Source organism: Meleagris gallopavo, chromosome 1, assembly GCF_000146605.3.
Source record: "Meleagris gallopavo isolate NT-WF06-2002-E0010 breed Aviagen turkey brand Nicholas breeding stock chromosome 1, Turkey_5.1, whole genome shotgun sequence".
NCBI lineage: Eukaryota > Metazoa > Chordata > Aves > Galliformes > Phasianidae > Meleagris > Meleagris gallopavo.
The window spans coordinates 138,523,458-138,539,658 of NC_015011.2; the positions used below are offsets into that span (position 1 = coordinate 138,523,458).

Here is a 16,201-nt window from a genome sequence, read left to right on the forward strand (position 1 = left end):
AGGTATGACACTCTGCATTTGGCCCTGCTTCTCCTGGAGAGGCTGATGTGGTGTTAAAGACAGACTGATTGATAATGTCTTTAAGGTGTTAGAGCTCCTGTTTAAAGCAAGGCTGCTCTTTATACAGGAGTCAGCCACATTTCCTAATCAGCAGCTACAGAGCTGATTTTCCAAATTATACTGAGGTCAAGATCAAATGTTAGCCATTATAAAAAATTTTCCCTTAACACATTGTTCTACAGTGAAATCCTTTTAGTGAATCCCTTGAAAACTATTCTCTCTTCCTCTAAAATCTTTTTTCTTCCTGATATGCAAATTGATTTCTAGGAAAAGAATGCACGCACAAAACATTCTGAAAACAGCCAATTTGGCTGCTGAGATGTTAAAGAGCATGAATCCTGTATTGTCTCTGAAGAAGAATGAATGCGGTTCCTCAATATTGAGAAAGCTCACGAGCAGTCATCTTTCCTCAGGAATTTCTTAAATGCCTGGTGCTGCCCTTCTGCTGCCTGGTGCTGCCTCATGGCTTCATTGTCCCTTCTTCTTCAGGTCTTATCTAGAAACCCAAGTACAGCATCCAAGCTTACTCCACATTCAACTCAGAATCTTCCTCCTGAAAACCTGGTGTTACTGCCCCTCTGCTTGACTTTTATAGGATTCAAACGTACGTAAGGGAATTGCAGCCTCAAATAAGTTCCCATGTTTAATTTTCAAAGAGACAAGCTCAGAAAGCTAGAAAATCAGATCAACCTTCAAAGTCAGCATTTAAGCCTCTCCAGTTACTGCCAGCTGGAAGCAGCAGAGCTCATACCTTGACCCTCACATGGTGTCCTTTGCACCAGCCTCTCCCTTCTGTCTATAATCCTGTTGAGACAAGACTTGCAACAGGGAGGAATTTGTTCCTCCTCCTTTGTGCCAAAGGATCCTTATGGCTTGTGGTACCATTGCCCAGCAATGATACCAGCCTTAAGCTCATTCCTCTATTTTTCCATTTTCACCTGATGCCTTCTAAAGCATTTTTACACTATCTTTTGTGCAGAGGACACATGCAATGAACTGTCTATCTTCCTTCAAGCTCTAGCTCAGGACTCAATTCTAATGATGTATTGATCACATTTACACACATAGTGAAGTCGAGTATGTCAATTTTAATGTCATAACAGATTCTTGCGAGTTCATGAAGACATCGAAAAATTTTAACAGATAACTTCAGCTTTAAAAATGTGTAGTCTACAGGGCAATACTCCTAAGGGAAAGGTCAATGAAACACTAGTGAAATCCCCATTAATAATCATTCTGAGTGTATCTAAATAGAAACAAAGAGGCTTAATCACTTTGTGACATTCTTTCACCAGGAAAAAATCAGACAATGCAAATTTTAAAAGGAAATGTCAAAATCTCAAGCTCAAGTTCTTTCCTCTTTGTTGAGATATACTGTGTTGCAGACATGAAACCAGCAGCTGCAGCATAGTAACAGAGTACACACCTACACTAGATACCTTGAAGGGCTGTTGTGCTTTTCAGGAGTCCATTACAACTCTGATTTTTACTGACTGCATGAAAGCTAAATATCTGTGCAGGCAGATGAACTTACAGACTTTCACTCTAGGATTTGATTGCCTTTTATCTTAATTCACAGCACACTCATCTTCAAAATATATAAGCCACAACTTGTAAATATCAGTGCCCAGAGATGGGCATGAGGGTTATTTGCATAGATTATCAAACAGATGTCAATGTATGTATAAACAGCAGATCTTAAAGCTCGCATGGATTTTTGCTTTATTAAATTGGCTTGTTATGACCTCCCTTAGAAGAAGGTAATTGAGGGACCCTGTCTTCTCTCTGAAACATACCACATCTGTGACCTTTCCTGCCTTTTTTTTTTTTTTTTTTTTTTTTTTTTTTTTTTTGCCACATTATGAAAGGAAATTAAAGCAACCAGGCTTGTAGCTTAGGTAGGGTGAGTCCAAACTTCAGTGCTTTCCGTAGAAGTGTATCGGTAGATAGAGATGTATGTCAGTCTCTCTGCTTTTTTCCTCACTTGTACTTTTCATATGCTGTTTATCTTTAGCTGAAGGCTTTTTGGAGGCAAGATCTGTGCCTTACTGTGAAACAGCTCTAAGGAACAGCTATTAGATTACAAGAGATGGAATATTTCGTAAGCACTCTGGTACAAGAACTTAACAGATTCTACATCTTTTAAAAAGTTTTTATGTCCTCCAATTCTTATGCTCCATTTGATGTCAGGGACACATAGCTAAGTCTGAGCATGAGCATATGCTAAAGTGTTCTGCAGCAGAAAAGCACTTTATGTATTACCACCAGCACTTCAGCATTCCTGAGCTGGCTTCAAGCTGGCAGCTCAACTGCTGACAGCACTGCCACTGCAGCAACAACCACTGCATGGGTGTCCGAATAGTATGAAGGCCAGACAGTCTAACCATCTATTCAGGCAGGTTTTTGCAGCCTTACCTGGTGCCCCTGTCATACACGCAGGTAACAAATTTAAGTCAAGGCAGTTTAGTGACAGAATAGCTATAGCCAGTTACTCTCTTGTTTATGTGTCAGAAGTCATAATGTTTATGAGTAGCAAAAGCTGCTCTTCGGTTATGCTCCAGGAGGGTGGGTGCCCTAGGGAGTGTTCAGCTGTGAGCTGAGCACATCGTTTGTCTTCTGAAGGGCAGATGGTGCACTTCACTGTAGAGAAGGAAAAATGCAAAATTTCAGAAAATCCCCCTAATACAGTAATCTATTTTCCTACATCCTCAGCTGTAGGATCTCCCAGAGAGGTGGTCAGCTAAGAGAAACAGAGAAGCCACAAATACTGCAAATACTCCTTGATAGGAAATTTCCTTCTTTATGCAAAGATGAGAAAATGGGCTCTAGCATAGAGCCACCTCCTGCACACCAAGCACTTGAATTTTCCATAGCACGTAGGAAAGGAACGTGGGAAGTGGACTCCTACACTATTTGCTCAAAATAAACCCTAAATATGCACAATTTGGGAAGGGGGAAAAAAAAAAAGTCACATTCTGCAATAGGATTTTATTGTTTTTACCACACGATTTTCACACCGTAAACATACCTATTCCAGAACACTCTGTCTCCAAATGCTTTCCTAGTCAGTCGTTAATTAGTGGTTCTCTCCTTTTTGTAGAGCTACAGTGACCTCCAGAGGCCAATATGAGATTTTACTTTTCTAAACGTAGGAATGCAATAACTGTCCCTGAGCACAGTCCACGTGTGACAAGTGTGTCTGGAAATGGATACAGATTCGTGTACTCTTGGATTAAAACTGAAGATTAACTATGTTATCTCGAATTAAGAAAAAAGAAAGAAATAACGAAGTCATAATGTTGCCATTTCTTTAGCAGGTAAGCCTTTAATCTGACAAAGTTTATTTAACTATAATCTATAAATCTCCCTAGCAACATCTCATAGAGTTTTGTGAGACAGATTTCATATTTCCTTGTCAAAGATGAAAAACATCAAAAGTTATCAAATAAATCTTGAAACTATAAACGAGGGAGAAGAAAAATTCAAGTTATAAGAAGGTGCAGCTAATACATGCAAAGCAAAGTGGTTCACCATTTCCTGATCCAGTGATGTCTTGGTATTGGGTGCTGATCTTTAGTAGTGGTGGGTCATCTTAGCTTGTGTTGTTCAGTTGAAAATGACTAATGATGACAGCACAATTATAGTCTGAAGTAGCCGAGCCAGCTCTTTTGGAGTGACAGCTTCCAACTTTGGGATCTCAACAGGAACTACTTTGTTCCCGTCTTCCAAGCCTTGCAAATCTAAGTTAGTAAGTAAAAGGAAGAAGGGAAATGCCAACTTGCATCTTGCTTTCAAAGGATAGAGCAGTATCATCTCCAAGTCTTCTGTATCAAACTGGTTTCATTTATTCCCAGGCCAATTCTTCAGCCAATAAACATTCCTGAGCCCTCCCTTTTGAAGGCAAACAACTCCAAAAAGATGCTTCCAAATTTAAAATTATCCACAAAGATATACCAATTGCCTCATGTTGATTTGAGACACTCTTTACCATTCAGACAGGAAGAAGTCATAGAATGGTTTGAGTTGGAAGGGACCTTAAAGATCATCCAGTCCCAAATGCTGCCGTGGTCAGGATTGCAAACCATTAGATCAGGCTGCCTAGGGCCCCATCCAAACTGGCCTTGAAGACCTCCAGGGACAGGGCATCCACAGCTTCTCTGCACTGCTTGTGCCAATGCTTCATCACCCTTTGTGTAAAAAATTTCCACCTAATATCTAAAATAAATCTCCCTTCTTTTAGTTTAAAATCATTCCCCCTCTTCCTATTACTATCAGACCATGTAAAAAGTTGGTGCTCAAAAACTCTCTTCAAATGCTGGCGGGTTGCCAGGAAGTCTCCTCAGAGCTTTCTTCTCTCCAAGATCAATAAGCCCAAATCCCTCAACCTTTCTTCAAAGGAGAGGTGCTCCAGACTTCTGATCACCTTCGTGGCCCTACTCTGGACCTGCTCCAACAGCTTCACATCCCTCCTGTATTGGATGTCACACGATTGGAACACAGTTCTCCAGATGGGGCTTCACAAGGGTAGGGTAGAGGGGGACAGTCACCTCCCTCGCCCTGCTGGCAATCCCTCTTTTGATGCATTCCAGGACACTGCTGGCCTTCCAGGCAACAGTTTCAAGCTTAAAGAGAGTAGATTTAGGTTATATATAAGGAAAAATCTTCTACATTGAGGGAGGTGAGGTGCTGGAACAGGTTGCCCAGAGATGTGGTGGGTGCCCCATCCCTGGAGATTTTCAGGTGAGGCTGGATCAGGCCCTGGGCAAACTGTTCCAGCTGTGGATTTCCCTGTTCATTGCAGAGGAGTTAGACTAGATGGTCTTCAGAAGTCCCCTCCAACTCTAAGGATTCTGTGATTCTATAACTCTGTGACTGCCAGTGCACGCTGCTGTCTCATGTTCAGCTTTTTGTCCACCAAAACTCCCAAGTTCTTCTCTGCTGGGCTGTTCACTGGCAGTTCTTATCCCAGTTTGTATAGCTCACAGCATGGTGGTGTTGTGTATCTCTGTTGACACAAATTGGTCCTGAACCTTCAAAAAGATGATCCTGCTCCCATCTTTTACCTCCCCATGTTTCATCACATTTATGTGGAGATTATACTTCACAGGAAATTAGAAACCATTAGCTGTCTGGAAGCAACTTTCTGGCTGAAGAGAAAGAGGCATCTACTTCTGTCAGCCTAAATAGCAAGGAACAGCAGAAGAGTGGCATGAAGTCCAAATACTGAGACAAGATTGCATGAGGTTTTTTGCACAAGGGGCACATTGCCCTCTTGTTGGAAAGAACTCTCAGAATAAGAATCCCTGTAAAAAGCCAGTGAGGAAGAAGGTTTGGGGTTCAGAAGAGACACAAATAAGTAGTGCTGTGCAACGCTGAGATACTACACCAACTGTAGCTCTTGTCTATGATAAATAACTTTCAGGCAAAGAAAAACATAGACATTTGCACTTTGAAAAAATGTATCATAGAGGTTTCTGTTGTTAGGAAGGAGGTGAGAAGATAATATTCACAGCTCATGATATGTTGAAGTGTTTGATTTGATTCAGATTACTTGTTGCTCAGGCAACACACCAGTTTGAGTTTCTGTGGGAACTTTATAGTTTGAGGAAGACAAACATTAGGAAGCATAAAGAAAAAAGATGGTCAAGGAATCAGGTCAGCTGGAATAAAATAAGAATAACTGGAGATACAGACACTGAGTGGAAGTTTTCTGTGCAGCACAAGCCTTCTTCATGTGAAAATTCAGTGAATCTCTTCATGAAAAAGGAGTGGTTAGCTTCACACTTTCCTTTGGAAGACATGAAGTACCCAGCTAAGAAATTTCTTAACTATCACAGTAGGAGAATATATGCGAACTGAAGGTGTTGGCTGCATTTATGGAGCTTGTAACACTGCATGTGATACTAGTTAATCAGCAGTTGACAAACATACAAAGCCTATATGCTATGCAGTGAAAGACTGACAAACAGTTTAGTAGTCAAAACAATTGTCTGTATGCTAAGAAAAAAAAAGAACTGTACTGATATGAGGAGCATTAGCTGCCAAATGTAAATCAGGTTTCAAACTTGATTTAACAGCAGAGTTGTTGGTATCTGTATCTTTCTAGAATAGCCATGGCTTCAAGTGATGATGCTTATCTGCATAAGGAATCTGCATCTCCTGTGGTAAAATGGTCTAGAGGTTACAGTGCTTCCTCGAGAAGATAAAGGATGGAAGTTCAAGTTCTCTTCTCATCCTGGAGCTAGTTAGTGGGAACAATCTCCACTTTCTTTCTGAGGTTGGACTGCTCCAGGTTCAGGAATACAGGAGTCACAGGATCAGTGATCCCACAGACCCAAGAGTAAGCTTGACCTTGAATGGATTAAAATAAAAGGGGCTCCAGATCACTCTTCAAGTGCACATACATTTTATATCAAACTATTTTGAAATGGAGGAAAATGAACAATGCCATATGCATGACAAAGAATCCCAGACCTGTTCATTCCCCCTTTCCTAAACTCTGTCAACCCTATTTGCCACAACCGTTACAGCATGTGAGGAAGAAATAAAATTTGGGGACCAAACGCATTTGTGAGAAATGGTAGAAGCAGAATTTCTGCTCTTGGTATTGATGTGAGAACAATGATGAAAGACACACAGAAGATATTTTTGTTTTCCATGACTAAATCATAGTGACACTGTGGATAGCCTATACCTTTTCCATTCAAGTAGCATTGAAATTACAAATGGGGATTCTTACACACTTTTTAAAAGGCAGATTTCTCTTCACAACCTGTATCAGAGCGTTTTTCTTATATGATCTTTCTCCTGCCTGTATTATTCAGTTGTTTATGGCTGTTATAAAGACTAACTATTGGGAATTTACTGAAAACTGGGCAGTAGTCTGAAAACAAGCAGTGAATACTGTTGTGTTATTTTACATGTCTTAGCAATAATTTCCATGTGATTTCTTATCTCTCCAGTCTCTTGCACAATTTGTTCAACAGATTCCATCTCATTGCAATTTCCTAACTAGAATTAGCTAGGAATCATCTGACAAACCTATTTTGCGGTACAAAACACAGCTTCTATAGAATATCTCAGTTACAATGAGTGTACTTTGAAATTATTTATTTACCTATTATGCTGCAAGGAAAACCAGATTTCAAAAGTAAACGATTCCCCATTCAGTGTGTATGAAGTTTTTCAGGTAACTGTGCTACAGCACTGGGTACAGGGCTCCTCAGGCATTCACTATCATCACCCAGACTCCAAATGATTTGGGTGAACCTGGAAGATTTTTCATCTTAATTCAGATTAAAACGCTTCCCAAAAGTTTCCTTTCTTTGATAAAGCACTTCAGTCTGGAAGGGAGCAGACTGTCCTGAAGGTGTGCACTTTGAAATATTTTGAAGCCATCCACATCAGGTAGAAATAGGCAAGAAAGTGCTCTGTCAGATTACAATTGCCATGATCTTCTAAATCAGATTTACCATCTCCCTCTATCTGTGTTCTCACATTGTAAATCAAAGCAGTGCTGTTTAAAGTTCAATAAACTGGAAGGGAGATGTGTGATTTTCTTACTTTTTACAGCAGCATGACTGCTGAGCCTTTTGGGATTTCACTTTCAGGGCATCAAGAGCAACTTCTGTGATTGCTCACAATTGTTCCCCAGTTGGAGAATATTGCTAACATTTTTATTTTGATAGACCAGTAGAATAAATCATGAGAAACCATGTGTTCCTAATAAAAATCGTATCATCCACTGTCAAAAAAATCCATTTTGTTACCCTGAGTGTCCATGCACTTCTAATGCTACTATAATCTGATGAACTTCTAGCAGGAACACAGCCAATATCTAATGATACTTTTACTCTGCTGCCAAGGCTGAAAGAAGCAGTCATTGCCTCTCACACGGGGGTGTAATAATAACAGGCATCATGAGAGCAACAGCCTCTTCTGATTTCATGAACTGTCTTCAAGCCTGAAAGGAATGTGAGTGGAGTCAATAGCATAGAGGACAGATGACCTATGGCTAATAATAACAATTTGATAATATAAAATCTGGATAATCCAATAATGCAATAATCTGACAGTAGAGATTAATCATCTGTAATAGTCAGTGAGTAATGTTCTGTAGAAAAGTCCTGTAATTACAGACCTGTTGGGACATGAGAGCTCAGGATTTCAGAGTATCCAAACCTTATGTCTGGGTAGCAGTAAAAAGTCTCTGGGATCTCATGCCTTGATTTGCTTGTCTCTCAATTTCCAAATAATATTCTTCCCCTGAGATAGAAAAAGGGTCATACAAGTATATTTTAGAGCCTTTTCTTCCAGATAAACAGCATAAATGCAATGCTTTGGCTAACAGTTCTTAAAGGACAGGAAGAGAGGACGAGGGGTTATATTCTAACTCTGTGTGAGATAGTGAACCTGGAATGGGGTTTGAAAATTCAGAGAAGAGTGAGGAAAGCACATAGTGGGATAAAAACATTAGCTGAAGACTACAATCCAGTCTGCTTCATGTCAGTCCCTGGAAAGACTGCAATGAACCCACCTGGAAGACATTTCCAGGTACGTATGTCTGCAAACAACGAGGTGACTTCCTACCTGGATGATTCCAGTATTTCACTGTAACTGCTGTATTCTATGTATTATATGTTTAGCTGGAAAAACTACATGAAATCTGAGTGCTTACACTCCCTGTTTTTCTTATTTATTTACAGAGATGCATGGGGTCTTTTTTTAGGAAATAATGAATTTAGTTTAAATTCTCCATTGTCGCCACGTGAGCAAATTCTAGCAAGAAAAAAAAGCACAGGAAATATTGTTTTTACTGTGAAAGAACTTTTTAACTGTACTTCATACTGTGACTATCACTCGACATTTAGCTCAGTTTCCTCTTTGCTCCACAACTGTGTCACCATATTTCCCTTACGTCACAGAGCTATTATAAGCATGAACATATCGATTTCTGAAGTACATCAATGGAGCAATGACATCTCAACAGCCACTATTTTCCTCTCACTGAATTTATTTCAGGTCACCTCATAGTTACCAGTGTAGTATCAGAATTATGAACAGAAGAGTATCTTATACCTTTCAGTTCTCCAAAATTTGAAGGGTTCAGTGGGTTTCTGGACCCATCCTGTTCTCAGGATCCTCTGTTCTTTGCTTATAAAGTGCAGTATTTTTTCAGGTGATTGTCACATCTATCAACACAGTCAATAGATGTTAAATATCAATCACCATTAAAGACACCCATGGCAGCTAGAGTCTTTGTTGCTCACCTAATACTGACAAGTGATTGTGCAATTAATCAACTGGCATTTATGCCATGGATAGTTATTTGGATATTCCCTAGCTGTTGTATTTCATAGTCTGGGCCACTCTTACTACTTCTAAATGAAAATGAGATTTGCTCAGGCGATCTGTACTGCCACATGAATGATTTTTCAATGGCTATAGCTTTTTCTTACAGCTGTTATAAGAGGCAAAAGCACAAATCAGTGAATTTAATAATGAAAATGCAACCCAGTCACCCAGAGCTGCAATATCACAATTCAACGAGAAACAAAAACTCAGCATGGTTGAAAAAATACAATGATGAAAATTTTTGCTACTTTAATATTTAGAAGTAAAAAGTATGACTTATAAAAGACTTTGATGAAGTATGACTTATAAAAGACTTTGATGGAGATATTATATAATTAACAGCAAAATAAATTTCTTTGATCTTTTTATATGTACACAGGTAATAATAATAATAATAATGGCAATAATAAATATTAGCATGTGAAAGTTGTGTAGTTGGTAAAACATTTGTGGAAAACCTAGAAAATGCTGTCAAGTTACTTATGCATATTGTTTGTATTGTTGTTCAATAAGTTACTGATAGAGGAGAGTATGGAAAACCAAGGAATTGACCGAATCTATGCAGTACATGGCTTATATCTTCAATTAATATCATTACCATAGCATTCCATAATAAACTGTAAAAGCGTGTAAGCCTACACAGTCTCTCTAGCATTCATATAGGTGGAATTCTTTCACCCACAGTTTTTACTACAGATGCAAATGCCATGTGCATTCGCAACATGGTGCACTGCATAACGACTTGAGTTTTGTTTGAAGTTTTAGACCAAAGAGTAAGTGATTACTAAAACTATAACCGACTTTAGGAAACTGCAATATCTGACAGTCATCTGAGAGACCTGTTCTCAGTGAGCAGAAATAAACTCCACAGGCAAATTACACATATAACCTCCACCACCCATTGGTCATGGCTAATAACCTGCCTATCATAACAGAGGACAAAAGGCCTTCGTACAATAGAGCAGCTAGGCTCTGGAGCTTTCCCAGGAAGCTTCACACAGTGTTGCTTAGACCGACTTGTGAGAAAGGGGAGCAGTGTTAGATTACACTAAACATTACCATGCTGTTAGGACTAAAGAGCCCAGTTCTGAATCTGCTCTACAAACACAGCTCCTGTTGACTTCAGCAGGAGCTCAGTGGGGGACAGCGTCAGACAAAATAGAAAGGCTCGTTTGTATTAAAAGTGATCCCACTTTACTACTTTGCTGGACTCTCTCTTTTCGTCCTTAGCCTGCTTTTCTTTGTAGTTCACAGGATATTTTCACTGGAGGATTTTGGTGCAAGCAGAGCCGTCTTGCTCATTACCCAGTGCCAATCCATTTATCTGTGAAATATTTGTAAACAGGGATGCTCTTTGGGATGAAAGGATTTTAGTTTCAATTGCAGTGGATTGGATGGTTGCAAGTAATTGTTATTACAGAGAATGTCCCCTTTCAGTCAGTGGATCCAACATTTTGAAGTTAGTGTCACTGTTGCAACCTCTTCTCTTTTTTCATCTCACCTTCTCCCTATATCTACATTTTTTCCACAACCCTCCTTGTACATCCAAATCCCTCCTGCCAAATACTCATCTATCCTCCCACTACTTCCTTTCATCTTTGGGGTCCCCAAATCCCACTGGAAAATCTTGGCAGCTTGGACTCTCCTGTCTGCACCACTTCATGTCTAACAGTAGAAAGTTTTATCTTAGAAAACCAAATTTTATGCTGGGAGTAGAAACAAAGGAAAAAATCCTGTGTTTAAATACACTAATCTGATCACTAAAATTGGGAACACATGTTAGCTAGGAGAGGCTAGGAGAAAAATGCTCCATTTGCCCTTGCAAAAACTCTGGTCTTTCCATGTCTCAGCCACACTGTGACAAGCAGGTTTCATTTTCTACCTCTAGTCGCCACCAGCTGACACTGCAGAACACTTATCCTGATGCCACTGCTGTTTTTCCATTGTTCCCTGAGGTGCACATACCAGTCTATTTATGAAGGGGCAGATATCCAAAAATTTAAGGTCTTTGCAATGGGGACTTGCGGATGTGATGTACTATTCTTATTCCAGACCTTTGTTCAAGTAACAAAATATTTAACTCTCTGTTGCCTCACGTATGCAGCTGTCTGCTCAAGAATCCCTGAATCTAAATAAAAAGTGGAAGGGAAAGAAATGGTTTTAAACTGGAAGAGGGTAGATTTAGACTAGATATTAGGAAGAAATTCTGTACTGTGAGGGTGGTGAAACTCTGGAAAAGGTCGCCCAGAGAGGGTGTGGATGTTCTCATGCTGAAGACATTCAAGGCCAGACTGGATGGGGCTTTGAGCAACATGGTCTGGAGGGAGGTGTCCCTACTATAGCAGGGGTGTTGGAACTAGATGACCATTAAGGTCCTCCCCAACCCAAACCATTCTATGATACTATGAAAGCATAATCATTAAATCAAGGAGTAACTAATAGTCTCTCTCCCTTCACTATGATACTATATCTCCCATTTTTTCTTTCAGTTAAAGTCATCTAAAGGCCATCTGAAGGAAGGATTTGAACACTATGGTGGGAATGAAGAAAGACAGATTTAACATCACAACTGTTAAATACAAAACGTAAGACTGTAGTAAATCTTTGAAAGATTGGTTAATCTCATCAGACACTGTTTAAAACTGCATTTGAAAGTCAGTGGAAATATTCATTGCACATCCCATGAAAATAATATTGAAAATTGTGAAAATTATTAGTTTTGTCAATTTAGCACATAAAAGTCAAGAAAACATCAGAAATACCTTTCTTCTACTTATAAAACTTTCAGCAAATTGAATTCAGGAATTCTGTAGGGATGCACTGGAAAACCAATGTTTTGTTCTAACTTGCTTCAGAAATGTCATTTGTACAGATGCAGGCAACTACTTATGCAGAAATTATTAAAAAGAGAACTAGCTACAAAGCATCTGAGATAATCACCCCCATATATCTCTTTTTCAGACAGACTATTTGGAAGGTCTGACTTTCATCCTGCCTTTCCTCATTGCCTTATACAGAGTTATGTTCAAACTAGGGAAATTAGAAATCACCTCTAAATCAAAGAGTGTCTGAAATCTGTCCACAAATTGGTTCTCATTGTCCAGCCTAAACTTCATAGCCCACATAATGACAGTATCATTCTTGCACAAGTGGTCGAAAGTTAGTAGGAGCTCATCGAGGAAGGGATGGTGGTAAACTACATCAGCAGCCATAATGTAGTCAAAGTGACATGAAGCTCTAGGAAAGTTTTTTTCCAGATCAATTCCCCAGGACAACTCCTTGACACAGGGCTGGTGCTTGCATTTCAGTTTTGTATTTTGGAGAACATTGTGCTGAAGGTTTCCCAGCAGTTCTGGCAAATCAGTGGCAGTCACAAGTGCACCTGTGACAGGAAGAAAACAAAAGCAATCTTTCAATATACTTCAAGACTTGAGTAAAAGCCCACTTGCATAAGCCACTGCACAAAGAACCGATTTTAGCAAATTTTCTGTCTAGGGGAATAGAACACTCTTATTGCTCCCAATAGTTATTACTCATTGTACTTAAAATAAATATTTGGTTCCCAGCAGTTCTGCTGTACAGACTGCAATCTAAAGACAGCTGGGCTTGGGTGGGGATAAATCAAATACTGTATCTCGATGCCATTTTCAATGAAAGTACAGTGAGAGATTGGGAATTGAAGAGTAACAGTTACTACCTGCAGAAAATCAACTAGATTTAGGCATGGCCTCAGGTTCTTTCCTTTTAACGTATCAAGAAGCTTTCTCAGTCTGCAGAAAGCTAAAATTATGTTAAAATACAGGAGTTACTGATTTGAATTACTCTTCAGGAAGAGCAGGCTGCCAGGAGAGAAAACAAGTTTTTGTAGAAGAAAAGTCAAGGATCAGTTGCTGAAAGAAAAGGCTGGACTCAAGTTTGAAGAAAGTGACCTGGCATCCAAGAGGTATTTATTTGATCAATGGAAGATGATGTGTTGGTCATGTCTGTGTCTGACTTTACCTATTGCCACTGACATCCTCTTAGATACTAATTTCTTACTTGTTGATCCCCTGTTTAACATTGCTAATGGTAACAACATCCACAGGGACCTTCTTTATTGCATCTACACCTTTGCATTTACAGTTTTAGAGGGGGAGAAAAAACAACACAAATTTCTAAGAAGCCCTGTTGGAATTCACTTCTTCTTTCTCTTAGAAAATGTCAAATAACTGTGTTTTAGAAATACTCAGGTACTTCCTTTGCTTTCCAGTATTTATCTGAGAGATGTTTCCAAGAGTATAAGAGCAGTGGTATGTACTCACCCAGTAAACTGGCTACTATAGAGACCAATCCAGTTCCAGCTCCAATTTCAATCACATTTTTGTCGACCAAATTGTACTGTTTAGAATTGGTTTCCAAAAAATAACACAAAACGAGAGCCTGCAGGAGAGGGAATCCATGAATATACTGAATAAATAAATTAAATAAAAACCTTCACTCAATATACATTGTCATTTACAAGCATGCAAAAAAATGTTTTATAATTTCATGTCTGTTTAAAATGAGCAATATCCATTCAAATAATGTCCTGAAAGGATCACTATCTTTGAGCTCTATAGGCTGACAAAACAAATGCCACCACATGCTTCGATATGGGCTTGCAAAGCATTGCAACCAGAAGGAATGACTGCAATTATCTAATCTGTCACACTGCATAACATGAGCTGTAAAATTCCAGTCAGCAATTCCCACACTTACTTCTGGTTGAGTTAAAACATGTCTGTCACAAAGACATCTTGATATACGGACTGCGTGTGAGAGAAAATTCACAACTCTTGCTAGTCTCTTGCAGTAATTATTTAAAACAAGAATTAGTGATCATAATGATTCAGAAAGGGCCAGTAAATTCATCCCTTTACTTTTGGTTCAATTTCCTTCTAGTTTTAATATCCATACCTTGTTAAGTGTAAAAACTATTTTACTATACAAAATCACATAGCCCTCTACAATTGACTCCTTATATATACATTTATAAACTGTAACCAAGAAACTCCAGCTTTTCTGTCCTATCTCACACTGACCAGTGTTCTTTAGATCACTCTAGAAATACAAATGGCTATTTTTACTCCTCTCACAAAGACAGTTTCCAGCCTGTCTCCTGTACTGTTTCCCACACATAGAAAATTATATAGTCTATACTGACAGATACATATATCGGTTGCTACATTATCTTGCAGTACAGATTACCATTTGGGAAAATAATTAGAAGTGATTCAGTTTGGCTCTGCAAAATTTTATTCTTGGTTTTACTTTAATAGATTAAAATATAGAAGGAATGGAGAAGGAGGACTGTTGACTTAGAGATAGAAAGTTAATGTTTTTGCTTTCAACCTCTTAAATCAGAGCAAAAAGAGCAATGTCCTTTATATGAACATACAGATATCTCAGCCAACAAAACTTAAAAATAGAAAGTTTGTGGAAACTATATTAATAAAAGGAGGTTCCTTAAGACTGGTGCGTGGTATTGGACTGACTTTCTAAAACAAATCCTATCAAGATTTCCTTTTAGCTCCATTCATTCCCATCATTTCTTCCCTTGGTATCTTGACATGTTCTGCTGTTGAAACCAGCTGGCAGGATCAAAACTTCTGTGACTTAAATTAGGGAACCTTTAAAACTCAGCTTCCTTTCCACGCAGAAGCTTAACTTCTCTTAAATTTTCTGCATTCTTGACAAATGTGACTGACATTTTTCAGAAGATTTCAAATATTGCAGGTTGGAACACAAGGGAGAATATAGAGACACAGTGGCAGTTTCCTTCCTTTCACAGAAAAATTGACTAAATCCCCACAGAAAAAAATTGCATTTCAGTGTAGCCCTTGATTTGTGAGAATAATTAACAGCCAGCCAACCCTACCTTGAAGACATTCACTGAGGCTGCTAAGAGATATAGTGTAAACAACTTCTCCAGTTCTGCTAAGCAAAAGTGTTTGGCATCCAAAGCAGAAGGGTACACTAACCCTCCTCAGGTGGATTATGGTCATGCTTCTTAAAAACACAGTCTTAAGCACAGTTTTAGGAAGCTGATATTGGGAAACAATGGAGCCTCTTGGCTTTAATCCTCTTGATTCTATAGGACCCCTTGGAGATCCATCTGTTTTAGAGATATTCTTTTAGCAATGTAAGTGTCAGTGGTTCATCGTGGCACCTGTCCAGCTGCAGCAGTGTTTTTTCACTCTTAATTATTTCAAAACAGTCCACTAGCTGCATTGCACAAACTCAAAATACTGAAGAAAGTTCTTTGTATGGTGGATACGTTGATAGTTCTTACATTTTTGAGATCCTTTCCAATCCAAACCATCCTGTGATTCTGTGATATCAAGAGCCAAGAATGATGGTTCCTGAGAGCATGGATTCATCTCCACACAGGTTTCTTGCTTTTTAAGAAACTGGAAGTCCTGTGCGAATCTTCTCCCGTGACTGCATATTTACATGCTAAATTTTTCTCATGAGTAGCTTAAGTAGCTTCTATGAGAGTCAGCACCTTATGAGCTCTTTCTGAATCTGCTTTCTCTAGGGTCATTTACTCATAACATGTAGAGTAATGTAATTCTCATATAAGACCCACATTTCCTTTAAAATTTGCTTCTAATTGGCCAATAGGACCAGGAAGTTTTGACAGGAGAGGAAAAGGCATCACATCATACATGCTGTGTGAAGGGGCACAAACAAGAAATACAAGGGCTGCTCCAAAAGTAATGCCTTCTGTTTTGTTACGTTGGCCCAGATATCAGAGATGGATTTTGGT

General features: G+C 39.0%; 1 protein-coding gene across 4 annotated transcripts in view; it reads right to left on the bottom strand.

Annotated features, from left to right (window-relative positions):
• Positions 1 to 1,931: 1,931 nt before the first annotated feature.
• Positions 1,932 to 16,201, bottom strand: part of LOC100540008 (protein-lysine methyltransferase METTL21E-like) — a 31,651-nt gene continuing 17,381 nt past the window's right edge. For all 4 annotated transcript variants that reach the window (XM_010728627.3, XM_010728625.3, XM_010728624.3 and 1 more), the window contains 2 exons: positions 13,716 to 13,833; positions 1,932 to 12,796 (listed from right to left, as the gene is read on the bottom strand). In XM_010728627.3, the coding sequence (XP_010726929.1) occupies positions 12,381 to 12,796; positions 13,716 to 13,833 (534 nt within the window). In that variant the 3' untranslated portion in view covers positions 1,932 to 12,380. The remainder of the gene's footprint in view (positions 12,797 to 13,715; positions 13,834 to 16,201) is intronic.